Here is a 15,651-nt window from a genome sequence, read left to right as displayed (position 1 = left end):
GATTTGCTATGAGGTAGATGAAAAACCGAATGGCCGGTGCCAATTTGCCAAGTGGAAAAAATTCCTACCAGGCCCCTTAACGGCGACCAACCGAGGTCCATAGCAAAGTCAGAAAGAGAACCTTAAAAGGGCGGGCGGGCGCCAGCCCCCGCGCACGTGTTGGGGGCGTGAAGCCGGCAACACCACCTCCTCCCAAGGTCAGAAGTGCCTTTATAGAAAGTCAGACTATGGATTTCACTTTACTTTGAAAGCTTCTCCAAAACTACAGGGCAGTGTCTTTCCTGCTCCTGTTTCCTGATACCTTTTTAGCCAGAGAGTAATCTGGCACGGGAAAGCATATAGTCTACCACTGACTTTTGAGGCATCAGTTTACATTTCAAGTTTCCCCCTACATACTGATGTCTTCAATTTATACATGCAATTCATACATGCATCCTGGTCGTGTGATGGCTCAGTCCATGTGCCAATTTTTAGAACTCTTGATTTTTTGGAGACCTCTGAAATGGATTGATTACTTACACATGGTTTTGGGCAGTGTTTTTTCGGGCGGAGGGCGTGCAGAGGTATGCATACCCCTAAACATTTGCAAATCTTTGTACTTTTGTCCATTTACTGTATTGATTTTTCCTAATTTGAACTATAAAATGGTGGTTTTCTTGAGTCAAAATGAGAGTACCCCTAAATGTTTTTTTTAAGGAAAAAAGCATCTGGTTTGGGGAATATTTTATTCGCTGTAACTAGAACTAGAACTAGAAAAGTCAGCAAACATTGGTCATATTGTGGCTGTTGAATCTCCCTTGTACTCTTGAACCTGAAAGACTCACCATAACCATGTCTGTCATTTTCCCCAGTTGCCTGCTTAGAATATTTGGGCTAGACTGGGCAATCAATATACAAATGAGATATAAATAAATACATTGGAATTGTTGCTTATAAGAGGCTTGGAAGCTTTGCAAGGATGATTCTTTGTCCACATTCAGAATACAATGTGCTTGTGGGACTGATAGAATTACTTGGTGTGTGTTTTCCCCTCTTAGATAATCGCAAGTTTATTTTCCTCTTGTTTTTCTGCGTGCGAAACTCAGGTCTTCAGGCCAGGCGATGCCAGTAGATGCATGTTCTGGCAGTACCAACAGAACAGTGACGATTCCAGCTGGAGAGAACCAGATCAACCAGATCGCTCTCAACCCAACAGGCACGTTTCTGTACGCGGCTGCAGGAAATGCAGTGAGAATGTGGGACCTGAAGAGGTAAAGCTTTCCAAAATACTTACTGAGCATGCAAAGATCCTGTGAAGCCCAGTGTGGCTGCAGCCAGTGCTCTCCTCATCCCCTGTTTGCCAACTGACACATCCATGGCAGGGAACAGCCAATAGGCTTTTGGGTCTATAGGCCTTCTCACGATCTGTTTGCGTTGTGGGAATTGATGCATTATGGCTTTCCCCCATACCGAAGGTTGGGGATGCCTCCTGTAGATCGTTCTGCCCGGACACAGAGGTCCAGCTCCGAGGGCCTTCTGGCGGTTCCCTCACTACGAGAAGCCAAGTTACAGGGAACCAGGCAGAGGGCCTTCTCGGTAGTGGCACCCGCCCTGTGGAACGCCTTCCCACCAGATATCAAAGAGAGAAAAAACTACTAAACCTTTAGAAGACATCTGAAGGCAGCCCTGTTTAGGGAAGCTTTTAATGGTTAAATGGTTATTGTATTTTAGTGTTTTGTTGGAAGCTGTCCAGAGTGGCTGGGGAAACCCAGCCAGATGGGCGGGGTATAAATAATAAATTATTATTGTTATTATTATTATTATTATTAATATTATTGATGAATGGTGATGCACCAGGGAATGCTAAAGTTGCCTGGGCAGCGCAGGTCCTCTCGAGTTTCCAGGAAGAGAGGCACCCACACAATGAAGAGCCACAGCATGGATTCATCCCACACAGACCAGCGCAGAAAGGGCTCTTCCCCAACCTTCAGCCCTCCAGATGTTTTGGACTACAATTCCCATCATCCCTGACCACTGGTCCTGTTATGGGAGTTGTAGGCTAGAACATCTGGAGGGCCGCAGGTTAGGGATGCCTCATCTACAGTGATGTCTAAGCCTTTCTGTGGAGTTGAAGTCTGCTAGCCTCCTATTTTTAACCATGATTTTTGGTGTGAAATGCTGCACACCCTCAGAAGCGGGGTTGTACGTGACTGATGGCGTCTAATATGAACTTAGCCAATGAAACAAACAGAGAAGAAAAATTAAGAGGTGCAAATAACACAAAGAATGGCTCAAATCTGGAAAAAAAGATGTCATAAGTGGAATTCCCAACCTTCTATTTACAGCTATTTCTGATTCGGTAGCATTCACCTGCCATCAAGAATGTCAGTAGGAGAAGATCAAAATACAGCGTTTAAACTACTCTGCCCCAAACTGGATATTCCTGCTGTTACTAATGTGGTGTTTCACTCCGACTTATACCCATATAACTATCTGCAGGGATCAAAGCCTGATTTCCAGTGCATTTTTGAAAAATGGGCAGGAGAGAGGCTTTCTTTTCCTTTGAAATAATTAAAGCTAAGTCACTTTGCTTGTTTCTTTAGGTTCCAGTCCACAGGAAAACTAACTGGTCACCTTGGCCCTGTTATGTGCCTTACTGTAGACCGCATTTCCAATGGGCAAGATCTCATAATTACTGGCTCAAAGGATCACTATATTAAGGTATTTCCTCCTTTTGCATCTTTACCACAAATGTAATACTACAAGCTTCGAGAATAGGTTTCCATTTTCTTTGGTTCTTTCCCTGCAAGATGTGGAAATGCACTGCAATCCATTTCGACTCAGAACAATGCCTGAGGTTGCAATCCTATACCCACAACTGGGGATAAACCACATTAAGTGCAATGGAACATAATGACCGCTCCCCGCTTAAAACGGGGGGCGCCCTTTGCGTGGACGCGTGCAGCCCCTAGACCTGGAGCGGCTCCAACAGCATAGGCTAGGCTATGCCATCCCTCAGGTGGGATACCTGGAGGTCTCCGCCTACCTCAGTCAGTTGTCCAATCCCACCTGGGGGAAAGAGTTGCCAAGGAGACCAGGCCAGGTAGGGGAGGGATTACCTGCCCACACAAAGGAGGGAGGATTTTACCTGGGAATTCTCACTTGGCTCCAGAGCTTCTCCCACCCTACCCACCCTCAGTCAATGTCTTATGTTGCAGGTTAATTTTCCTCACATGTTTTGCAAGTTAATTTTCTTCACAGGTATGCGGGCGCTGCTACGTTAAGGTCGCTGTTAAAGGGCCGGAAAGGAATTTCCCTGCATTGGCAGGTTTCGCCTTTCCCGTAGCAAAACGTCACAACTTTGGCAGTATCAGGCCTTGGGCGGAATCCTTTTGTCCATCTTCCTCTTTGCGGCGGCGATACCAGGGTTCCCCGTTAAAGGGGTTTCTGAAGGGAGGCTTTGACCGTACGCCGGAAGGTCGTCATTGCTCTCCCCTGCGGCGGCGGCGTTACGGGGGCGGCTATCTCTGCTTGAACATATGTTCTCCAGAGCCGGCCCATCCCCCCCCCCCACACACTGGATAACCCTGATGCTCCCTAGGTCCCCGGCTGGGGACTGGGGAGGGAGAACGCCCAATGCCTGAGCCAAGGTCTACCCACATTTGAAATTTAATAAAGTTGTGGCCAATTTAATCCCATAGCACGTTGTCTTGAGTCGTTATTCCACATGACGGGGGGACCGCGCAGGATCTGGGGACTCCGCCTGTCCACGCAAAGACATGTATAGGATAGCACTGCTGGTCTGTCTTTTATTTTTTCACTTCCAGAAAAGGCTAGTCAAACTGACATTCTCACCTGTGCCTGGAAAAATATAAATTCAAAGTCAAAAAGTCTTTGGGAACTTCTAGGGTTTTTGTTTCGATGTTGGAGGATAAAATAATTGGATTAACTTTCACTCATTATTCAAGATACTTTTTCCTCCAGGGAGTTTTAAGTTATTTCCTAAATATTAGTATGCATGTGGACTTACTAAGAGGTGAAAGTTACTTTTCTCCCAGGTATTTGTGCTTAGGTTTGCAGCCTAATCTCAGGAATTGCTTTCATTCTGTTCTTTCTTTAAGAATTATTCCAAATGTTATTTCTGGCCTCTCCTTTGTTTTGACATGAATACTTTATAATTTTTATGGTTCATAATTACCACATAGGCAAAAGGATGTCAGCTCTTCTAATCTTCCTATAGATACCTCTGTTTACACACAGTTATTGCTATTGATCATCTGGTGATAGTTTGCTGTTGAGGCTGTTGTGGTTATAAAATATGAAGTTGACAGACCGTGTAGCGAAAAGGCCTCAAATTGTTTTCTGCGTAATAATCTGGTGTCCATTCTTTGCGATACTGTGGTAGTGAGATGGGAAGAGATAGTAATGGCAGCATTTGTCCAAAAACCAGACACTTGTCATTTGAGTTAAAGGGGGAAATCAAGTAAACCTGTGCTGGGTTATATATTTCAGATAAGGCATCGTTTTTATTGAATTAGTTAATTATTAAAATAAGTTAGTGGTTGGTACTACTACACTATTACAAATCCTTTGTAGACGTTTGTATAATACTACTATGTTGAGTGGGTATTTATATTTTGTCAATTCCTGGCCAAGATTATGTTGCAGATTTGAAATTGTTTTGCTCCTATTTCAGATGTTTGATGTAACTGAAGGAGCTCTGGGAACTGTAAGCCCTACACACAACTTTGAGCCTCCCCATTATGACGGCATAGAAGCGCTTACTATTATGGGAGACAACCTGTTTAGCGGATCCAGAGACAATGGCATTAAAAAGTGGGACTTGGCTCAAAAAGACCTCATCCAGGTACTGTTAAAATATAATAGGAACCTTGCAAAGCAGAGCTGCCCCAAAACTGAAATTCTTCAGCTACTCCAAAATGAGGCTTGAAAATTTTGAAAGCCAAAAATAATAGTACTTGGGTCTAGAAAACTGATTTTAGAATCTGAAAGGTTAGGTTGAAAATTTTTGTTTGAACCAAAATCAGCTGGGCTTTTCTTCACCTAAGCAGAGGACTGGCAACGTGCAGCATGCTATATGTTGATAGACCTTTGCGGTCCTCAGACTTCTGGAAGAATTCTGGTAAAATTCCCAGCATCCATCTTAAGTGGAAGTTTCTAACCTTCACAATTGCAGAGGACATGTTTGATCATGCAGTAGAGAAATATGGGAGTAGGAGATAGAACTCTGAAAGCACACACTCTAATTTCAATAGATGCTGTATTGCCAACTTGCTCTGGAGTAAGCAAGTCATAGTTTTTTTTAAGAGGTGGACTTAAGTATTCCATGTTTGAGGACCACAATATAATCAGGTGCATTGCCCTCTGTTTCATATTATCTGATGCATTTTTCAGAACCGAACTGCTTGCCTTTGCCCTCCTGATGGATGATGCTGTTTCTCAGCCTGATTTTGTGATATGTCTTTTCAGCAAGTTCCTAATGCCCACAAGGACTGGGTCTGTGCTCTTGGACATGTGCCTGGTTCCCCCGTGCTTCTCAGCGGCTGCCGCGGGGGCATTCTGAAACTCTGGAATGTAGATACATTTGCACCAATAAGCGAACTCAAGGGACACGACAGTCCCATCAATGCCATCTGCACCAATTCCGGGCAGATTTTTACTGCATCAGAGTGAGTTGCTTTTAATGTTCTTTGCACACGCTGCATAGCTGGAAAGAATTCTGAGCATTCCAGTAATAATAATAATAATAATAATAATAATAATAATAATAATAATAATTTATACCCCGCCCTCCCTGGCCAGAGCTGGGTTCAGGGCATCTGACATCAATAAAATTACAATAAAAACATAATTGGGGGGGGGGGGGGAAACCAATTTAAAATTCCGGTTAGAATGCAATTTAAAATGCAACCTCATTTTAAAAGTAGCCCATAGATCAAAACCGTAAGGGGAGGGAAACGTAAGGGTCAGACTGAGTCCAAACCAAAGGCCAGGCGGAACAGCTCTGTCTTGAAGGCCCTGCGGAAAGATGTCAAGTCCCGCAGGGCCCTAGTCTCTTGTGACAGAGCGTTCCACCAAGTCGGGGCCAGTACTGAAAAGGCCCTGGCCCTAGTTGAGACCAATCTAACCACGTTGTTACTTGGGATCTCCAAAGTGTTGTTATTTATGGACCTTAAGGTCCTCCGCGGGGCATACCAGGAGAGGCGGTCCCGTAGGTACGTGGGTTCTAGGCCGCATAGGGCCTATGCTGCCAGTGAGTGATCTTCTTTGCTTTCCAGTATGTGCAGAAATTCAAAGGGTTTGTCTACATTGTGAACCACCAACTTAATTTTCTGCACATTTACGGTCATAGCTGGCAGAGGTTTAAACTGTGTTATTATTTGGGTTGGTTGGGTTTGTTTAAAAAACAAACTAATGTAAAATGTTAATTGTTTTATATGGAGACACGTATTTTTACTGAATAGTATGCTATAAGTTACTTGTAAGGGAAAAGCATAAAAATAGATAAGTTTGTGATATAGCTACTTGTTTGCAGTTAATGAGCCTTTGTTTGTCAAATGGCTTTGATGTTATGCCATAATACTTAATACAATGTATTAAAACACAGCCGTAGCATAATAGCTTATCAGGACTAGTGTAAATGTAAAGTTAGTAAGCAAGTTTTCAGGTATACTGGAGCTCTTCTGGAGCCTCGTAATTCTGATCAGCTCAAAAGCTTGCTCATGACTATGTGACTTTTACCTGGTCCTTATAAATGTTAAGCGCTATTATTTTATTTGGGTCTTTATGCCTAGTGAACCAACAGAATCAATAACATAGAGCACGCATCCCCAAACTCGGCCCTCCAGCTGTTTTGGGACTACAGTTCCCATCATCCCTGACCACTGGTCCTCTTAAGTAGGGATGATGGGAGTTGTAGTCCCAAAACAGCTGGAGGGCTGAGTTTGGGGATGCCTGATATAAAGCCTCTTTCAGTGTGCTTCTCAGTCTGTTTCCTATATTTCACAGTAGTGCAATGAAATTGTTGTGGGACGCATTTGAGAATCTCTGCTCTGCTGGAACTAGCAAGTCTCTAAAAATAATTGAGCTGCTCTGCATTCGCTTTCTCAAGATACTGCTTTTGAGTAAGGGAACGTTTCAGTGGAAGAGTTTTGGTTTTTTAATTCAAGGGTACTGCGCTATGGGTTAAACCACAGAGCCTAGGACTTGCTGATTGGAAGGTCGGCGGTTCGAATCCCCGCGATGGGGTGAGCTCCCATTGCTCAGTCCCTGCTCCTGCCAACCTAGCAGTTCAAAAGCATGTCAAAGTACAAGTAGATAAATAGGTACCTCTCTGTGCGCTGCTCTGGTTCACCAGGAGCGGCTTAGTAATGCTGGCCACATGACCCAGAAGCTGTACGCCGGCTTCCTTGGCCAGTAAAGCGAGATGAGCGCCGCAACCCCAGAGTCGGTCACAACTGGACCTAATGGTCAGGAGTCCCTTTACCTTACTGTATATAAATGGGGAAACGGCTTTTCTCTGCTTCTTCCTTTTCCCACTTCATGCTAATAGATTCGGTTGCTTAAAAATATTTTGCAGCGATCGGACTGTGAGAATCTGGAAGGCTCCCTGCAGCTTCGATGGACAGATCTCCGATCCTGGTGATGCGAGCGAAGATGTGGCCAGTAATTAAAGACGAGCGTTGCAGTGCTAGATGTCATAGGCACATGCTTGCAGCTGGAGAGAAAGAAGAAGAAGATGCAGCTCTTCTGTACCGTTTAAGTGTGTCGTATTCTGCTGAAACTGCTGCCCTTAAGAACTGCCTTCTGTACTATATCTCAAACACTAGTCTGTTGGTGGTATGCTTGCCTCACATATAACGGCTGGATTTGTGTGCATTTATTAGCTTTGTAAGTTGAACAAACTGGAAGCCTTTCGCCCTGGAATGGTTGTCTCAAGACCTGTAACCTAGGATGTGAAAGTGCCCTGTGTACCTCACTCTCTGACCCCTTCTGTTCAGCTGAGCTTCACTTTATGGTTGTATGGAACGTGCCAGCATATCTCTTGTCTCATTTCCCAAGCCTTTAATGGAAGAGCAGCAGGGGTCCCAAAAAGTTTACTTATGTTTTGCTGCTGTAAGAAACTAAGACTGGAGTGTAAGGGAGGGGCGGGTCTTAGTTTGAAACGGATTACTGCCCTGACTGTGTCATGCTAACAATGAATGCCATACGATCCGCGTTAGCTGTTAGCATTATACTCTTGCTGACCAAAGTTGTGCAGCTGTGTCTACTCTGTGCTCAGGACTAGAAACTAAAATGCTGTCGAATTATTAACATTTTATTAGCGCTCTGCCTACCACAGTATTCTTACAGAAAAACCTTAATCTATTTTTCTTATGTTTCCGTCATCTCACGACGTTTTATTTAAGAGGAAAAACAAGGTGTCCTTCCTTTTTAACATACTTTGATATGCTGCTAAATATATTTTAGATATGTTTGTGGAACCTTGGAGTTAGTTAAAAGAATGGTAGCAACTGTGTCAACAAAAGGCCGTGTGTAAATACATGGGGTGTAAAGAGACTATCTTAACCATGTGGCTGTGTGGATTTTTTAAATTGCTGTAGATTTGAGTGTGGATATTGAACGAGAGGGTTGTATAATTTATCCAGCTTTTCGGAACATTCATTTGTAAATTCGGCAAGTTTTAAGAACAGTGTTTTATTGGGTTTGCTGTGGGGTAGAGGATATGAACTTGTAAATGTACGGCTTGTGATAGTTGATGCTTACATTAAAAAAAAAAAAAAGACCCACACAACTGAATGAGAACACTTTCATTGCTGCTACTTTTGTTTGGCGTAATACATGAAAGAGAAATTAGCGTGACACAGGACCCAAGTACTGTACAGAGACGTAAGCAACCCTGTGGCATTCAGACTAAAAAGGGTGCTTTGTGGATTGCTTCGTTACTCTTTAATGGCCTTTGTTAATCCAAAGAGCGGTCATTAAGGGTTAAGGCTTCCCAGTGCCATTGGGACCCTGGTCATTATCTGAAGGTGGATGGCAGAGGGGAATACAAAGAAAATAGCTGAAATCTCCACCTTTCTAAATGCGGAAACTTACTTTGAAATAAAATTAATAATGCAGGCAACAAAAGGAAGAATGCATGTAGCAATCAGCTCATTGATTACCATCTTTGGTATATCATAGGTAAGGATGTATGGCAATTAAAGAAAAAGCAAAAGCTGGTGACCTCTTGCTAGAGGAGGTATCAGTCAGAGATACCTGAGAAGGGGGGCATGTGTGTCCCCCCCCTTCACCTGGCTGAGAGGGAACAAAGGGAACTTGTGGCAGTCTTGGGACTGGAGTAGAGAAGAGAAACAGACCTGTCTTGCTGTCTCCAGGAATCTAAAGCTATGGCATTGGGGAGGAAGATCTGTTGGAGTTTTAATGCTGTGAGCCCTGCCACCTGCTGCCACTCAGCGGCATACACGTCAGGGCCGGATTTAGGTTTGATGAGGCCCATAGCTACTGAAGGTAACAGGGCCCTTTATATGTCCAGTTGTCCTTTGCCAACAACAAATTGTCACTGCTTTTTTGTGTTGAATGTGGCGCCACAGAGCCTAGGGTTTGCCAATCAGAAGGGCGGCGGTTTGAATCTCTGCGATGGGGTGAGCTCCTGTTGCTCGGTCCCTGCTCCTGCCAACCTAGCAGTTCGAAAGCACGTCAAAGTGCAAGTAGATAAATAGGTACCACTCTGGTGGGAAGGTAAATGGCGTTTCCGTGCGCTGCTCTGGTTTGCCAGAAGCGGCTTAGTCATGCTGGCCACATGACCCGGAAGCTGTACGCCGGCTCCCTCGGCCAATAAAGCGAGATGAGCGCCACAACCCCACAGTCGGTCACGGCTGGACCTAATGGTCAGGGGTCCCTTTACCTTTATATGCTATATGGTAATTTATGGGCATAATAGGTATTTAAAGCCATTTGCACATAACAAAATACATATTTTATCAAAGTAATTGATATAGAAATGAGCAAACTAGTGATATTTTAGGGAGCAGGCTAGCAGGTGGGGCCCATTACTTATATCATAGGAGCCTACACAACATAAAACACTGTTGCTGTATGTAGGTTTTATTTTATTTTATTTTATTATCTTATATTTTGGAAATGTACATCCAGTTTTTCCCCCTTTAATTTTTTTTTGGCTCCCCGAGAGAGTGGGGCCCTAAGCTATAGCTTGTTTAGCTTATACATAAATCTGGCACTGATACATGTATACGTAAACTTCGTATCACCAAAACCACCATCTGTCTCCAGTGACTACCGCGGAAAACCAACCTACAGTATGCATTGGGGTCTCTGATTATTTCTCACAGCCTGAAAGTGAGGTTCTGAATTTGCCCAAATGGGCAGCAGGGTGGTGACCAAACATGGACCAAGGCTAAAATGATTTTGGAATACATCAGCAGAAAGACCAGTGTGTGCATTTCAGTTTATAAAAGATATAAGCATAGTAATACCATAGAGAAATCAACACGTTATACATAAAAAGAATCCTGGGGAAAGGAGAAAGAACATTATATGTAAGTAATGACCACATGGCAAACAAAACAGGATATAAATAGGCAAGCTTTAAACTTCGTTCAGCAGAAAAAATGCACAACTTAACTATTACAAGCAGCAATTGTAGCATGAAAAGCAAGTAAGAATTTTAGCAATTAATTAACTCTAAATTGTGCCCTGGAACTTCCACCAGTCCATGCTAGTTCAAAGCTTTACTATGTTACAGTGATAAAATAAATTGCCTTAAATATTAAGACTAGAAATTAAAAGGAAAAGAGGAGGACTTAAGAGAAAAATCAAGATCTAGAGAATAAGGCCCAGAAGAGTCCAGAGGGCAGAGGGGAGGAAAAACCAGAAAAAAAAATGGTGAAGTTTCAGCGTCACCAAGGAATAGACTATGCCTGTGTGTTTGTGTATACAGGGAAGCTCAATCTCTTCAATATTGCTCATGACCCAAGGTTCTAGTTTTCAGGCATGGCCCAACTTGGTCCTCCAGCTGTTTTGGGACTACAACTCCCATCATCCCTAGCTAACAGGACCAGTGGTCAGGGATGATGGGAATTGTCGACCCAAAACATCTGGAGGACCAAGTTTGGCCATGCCTGGTCTGGACCAAGGATTGGTTCAGAGGGAAATAGCTGCAAACTTCTTCAACCTTGAAGAAGCAACACGTTCAAGGCAAGAAAACCCTTCTCTCAAAAAAGAAGTCAAAAGGCCCCAGAAGAAACAAAGAACTGCTGAGAATATTGGAGCTAAGAAAACGAGGAAAAATAAGTGAGCTCTAGAACTTGAGGTGCAACCTCTTTTTCATCTCTCAACATCTCCAGATTCAATATTTTCTCTCACACTACTTTTTCTCTCACTCAAATCCAGTTCTGTATTGGTAAATGAAAAAGTCGGAGGCCGACAGCTGTACAAACAGGTGTTGGTTTTGTTTTGTTTTTTTTAAAAAATAATAATTCAATTAATTATTTTTGGGGAGTGACATATTCCTTGATAAAGCTGAAAAGAGAATCATGAAGGTCGTCAGAGCTGCCGGCAAATCTTGTATCGTCTTCACCCTGGTACACGATCTTGGTGCATGATCACGGCTCAGCTACAGCCTTGCCAGCCTTACTGTCCTCATGTTCCAGCGCAAGGTCACTCAGGGATGCTGGCTGTAGGGAATATTGTACGTTGCACCTTCTTTTCACCGCAGTCCATAGCTTGAGCGAGGCCTAGTCACCACAGGAATCACTTACCTATTTCACCTTGCTTTTGTAATCCGGAGTTCCAGACCCAGAAAAACACACACCCTCCCTTGCAACACTCAGACTGTTTATGAGCCACAGATTGAACTAAATATCCCTTCAGTTCCACAGCTCTGTAGGCCTTGTCTTCTGCACCTCTGAACCACAACCCCACCAAACAAAATAAGATGAAACCTATGCTGCTCAGAGATTGGGGTGCAGGTAACAAAATGAACACAGGAATAGATCACATATACGGACGCGGGTGGCACTGTGGGTTAAACCACAGAGCCTAGGACGTGCCGATCAGAAAGTCAGCGGTTCGAATCCCCGTGATGGGGTGAGCTCCCGTTGCTCAGTCCCTGCTCCTGCCAACCTAGCAGTTCGAAAGCAAGTCAAAGTGCAAGTAGATAAATAGGTACCGCTCCAGCGGGAAGGTAAACGGCATTTCCGTGTTCTGCTCGGCGGCTTAGTCATGCTGGCCGCATGACCCGGAAGCTGTACGCCGGCTCCTTCAGCCAATAAAGTGAGATGAGTGCCGCAACCCCAGAGTCGGTCATGACGACCTAATGCTCAGGGGTCCCTTTAACTTTATGCTGCTCAGAGAATGGGGTGCAGGTAACAAAATTAACGCAGGAATAGATCACATATAGGGATGCGGGTGGCGCTGTGGGTTAAACCACAGAGCCTAGGACTTGCCGATCAGAAGGTCGGCGGTTCAAATCCCCGCAACACGGTGAGCTCCCGTAGCTGAGTCCCTGCTCCTGCCAACATAGCAGTTCGAAAGCACGCCAAAGTGCATGTAGATAAATATGTACTGCTCCGGCGGGAAGGTAACTGGCGTTTCCGTGCGCTACTCTGGTTTGCCAGAAGTGGCTTAGTCATGCTGGCCACATGACCTGGAAGCTGTACGCCGGCTCCTTCGGCCAATAAAGCGAGATGAGCGCCACAACCCCAGAGTCGTCCGCAACTGGACCTAATGGCCAGGGGTCCCTTTACCTTTATCTTTAGATCACATATGAGACAAAGCGGCTCTTCAAGTACCGAGGTAAGTGATGGAGTAGGCTCCTGGGACTACCCCCCCAAAAAAAATATCAGTTGAGCCCTTCAGGCATTCTGGTCAAATACGCAAAAGCCCACAGGGCTCCTTGCTTGTGGAATGCTCTCCCCATGGAGGATCGCCTGACCCATGGGTCAGCAAGGTTTACCTCGCCTGGGCCAGTTCCCTCCAGTGGAGATCCCTCTGTGGGCCAGATTGCGCTCGTGCATGAGCGCGTGCACCTGTGATTTCCGGCGTCTGCACATGTGAAGATGCAATTTCCAGTGCTGCGGAAGTGAGTCCCCGCGCTGCCCTGTGCTGCGCAGGTTTAGCGCAGCGCATGGGGACAGTCTGAGTGGGCGGCTCAGTTCAGGAGTGGCTCGTGGGCTGGTTAAATGACCCCCGTGGGCCGCTTGTGGCCCGTGGGCCTTAGGTTGCCTATTTCTGGCCTGACCCCTTCATTACATTGCTTTATCTTTTAGGCAAAAACATTTCTCTTCTTCCAGGCATTTAGCTAATGAAACAATCTATGACCTTTTAAACTGTGTGGGGTGGGTATTGTTTTTGTTGTTGTTTTTTAAAATATTTATTAAAGATTTTCTTAATACAATAGAAAAAACAAACAAACAAGATGACATATAATTTTACAATAACCATATTTTCTTCACTTCTTTGTTTTTGTTGTTATGGTATGTGTTTTTTTGTTCTTATATTGAGACCCCTGGGTATAGGGCGGTATATCAACAACAACAACTGTCCTGTGACCTTTGGATGATGGTGGCGTAGAAATTTAATAATAATAAATAAAAAGAATAAGGCATCAGGCCATCTCTTCTGGCTCTGACCCAATAACACCACATCACCAGGGACCACCCCTAGGTTTCAGGTTAGGGCCCTGATATCTCAAGGTCCAGGATATTCCTGACCTGGAAACCCCTTTTCAAGTGTTTGAAAGGAAAACTCAAAGAGAACATTGAATGCCTGCCCTCTGCTGCCCGCTATTCCTGCCCTATCCACCTCCATCATGCATTGAAAGCCCTCGTTTTGGAAAGGAGAATGAGGCTCAAGCAGGGTCTCCCATGAAGATGACAGAGGCCAAGCCAGTGGCTCCTCCTCCTGATAGGTGATGCTATTTTGAAATCTAGAATCGGGGCAGGGTTAAATAGCATTTGCCACATTTGGTTTCCCGGCAGGTGATATTCAGAGGCACACTGCCTCCCGCAGAGTCATCATGCTTAGTAGCCCTTCATAGCCTAATCTTCCACGGAAAAGCCCATAACATCTCTTTCCTGCTTCTATAAAAATTCTTGCAGCATCATTTTCTCAAAGGAAAGGTGGAGCTTTGACTTTAGATCCATGATCCCCTGTGATAAAAGACTGCAAAGGTCTCCGTAATGTATTGTGGGGTGCAAAATAGTAGGGAGAGTGTTAATGAAAGTGATTTAAGAGGAGTGGGATCATTCCCCTATCTCTGTGGTCAAATGCACGTGTTAAACTTCAAATCTATGCCCATATTGGCCTTGTAGCTTCTGTTACATAAGCAACTCTTCCCCCTTCTTTTCCTGAAGACAGCATTTTTTGATTACAAATAAATTTGCAACTTGTCTTCCCTTCAGCCTTACATAACCTGCAAATAAGGTCATTTTTTCTCCTTATCAAAGTAACAAATATTTGCAGTGTGTCAGCTTGCAGATAACTCTCAGTGCCCCACTAGATCTTGCTTATAAAAGGCCATTGTCCGAGGAGCTTTGTGTTATATCTATTCAAGCATGGAGAGAAATAAGAAGTTTCATTTTTTGGCTCTTGCTCTTGCAGGTAAGATAGAATTTTATAGTTGGATAGCGGTACATTGGAAGGTGTTTCATACTGAGTCAGTCCATTGCTCTAGCTAGCTCCCTGTTGTCTAGACCAGGGATTCCCAAACTTGGGTCTCCAGCTGTTTTAGGACTACAATTCTCATCACTCTTGACCACTGGCCCTGCTAGCTAGGGATGATGGGAGTTGTAGTCCAAAAACAGCTGGAGACCCAGGTTTGGGGTTCCCTGGTCTAGAAGAACTGGCAGTGGTCCTCCAAGGTTATATGACCCTTTGCCAATCGGATGCCCTCCCATCAGCCTCAGTTTGGGGCCAATGGAATTGGTCGCCCCAAACATCCTTTGCAGGTGCAGTTCTCTGTTTAAGTCAAATGTGCCTTGGGGTTATGGAACAAAAATACACTTTAAAAAAATTGTAGTAGGTGAACTGCGGTAGAAAAGTTGCCCAGATCCATTTGTGTTTCCCTTGATAAAAGACTTTCTTCATAATGCATCTATAATGCAGCTGCCCTTTTTCTTGTTCTTGGATTGTGTTCAACAGCTGTTATTGATTCTTCATTCATTCAGTAATTCAACCATGTATGTATCTTACCCTTTCAATGCATTCCCTTTTTTTGGAGCAGTTTGTTGTTGTTGTTGTTTAGTCGTTTAGTCGTGTCCGACTCTTCTTGACCCCATGGACCAGAGCATGCCAGGCACTGTCTTCCACTGCCTCCTGCAGTTTGGTCAAACTCATGCTGGTAGCTTCGAGAACACTGTCCAACCATCTCGTCCTCTGTCGTCCCCTTCTCCTTGTGCCCTCCATCTTTCCCAGGATCAGGGTCTTTTCCAGGGAGTCTTCTCTTCTTAGGAGGTGGCCAAAGTCTTGGAGCTTCAGCTTCACGATCTGTCCTTCCAGTGAGCACTCAGGGCTGATTTCCTTCAGAATGGATAGGTTTGTTCTTCTTGCAGTCCATGGGACTCTCAAGAGTCTCCTCCAGCACCATAATTCAAAAGCATCAATTCTTCGGCGATCAGCCTTCTTTAT

General features: G+C 44.4%; 2 protein-coding genes across 10 annotated transcripts in view; both read left to right on the top strand.

The window, feature by feature from the left end:
• KIF21A (kinesin family member 21A) overlaps positions 1-8,794 on the top strand; it is a 99,302-nt gene extending 90,508 nt beyond the window's left edge. For all 9 annotated transcript variants that reach the window (XM_081929119.1, XM_081929123.1, XM_081929121.1 and 6 more), the window contains 5 exons: positions 1,086-1,250; positions 2,583-2,700; positions 4,676-4,846; positions 5,470-5,669; positions 7,580-8,794. In XM_081929119.1, coding sequence (XP_081785245.1) covers positions 1,086-1,250; positions 2,583-2,700; positions 4,676-4,846; positions 5,470-5,669; positions 7,580-7,673 — 748 coding nt within the window. In that variant the 3' untranslated portion in view covers positions 7,674-8,794. The remainder of the gene's footprint in view (positions 1-1,085; positions 1,251-2,582; positions 2,701-4,675; positions 4,847-5,469; positions 5,670-7,579) is intronic.
• Positions 8,795-14,504: 5,710 nt separating this feature from the next.
• LOC309379724 (sucrase-isomaltase, intestinal-like) overlaps positions 14,505-15,651 on the top strand; it is a 94,146-nt gene continuing 92,999 nt past the window's right edge. Inside the window, exon 1 of the mRNA XM_081929134.1 lies at positions 14,505-14,625. Within this exon, the coding sequence (XP_081785260.1) occupies positions 14,580-14,625 (46 nt within the window). The 5' untranslated portion in view covers positions 14,505-14,579. The remainder of the gene's footprint in view (positions 14,626-15,651) is intronic.

The sequence above is a fragment of the Podarcis melisellensis genome (assembly GCF_964234715.1).
Source record: "Podarcis melisellensis genome assembly, chromosome: 10".
Lineage (NCBI taxonomy): Eukaryota > Metazoa > Chordata > Lepidosauria > Squamata > Lacertidae > Podarcis > Podarcis melisellensis.
Note: the sequence above shows the minus strand (reverse complement) of the source record. Positions and strands in the feature narration are given on the sequence as shown.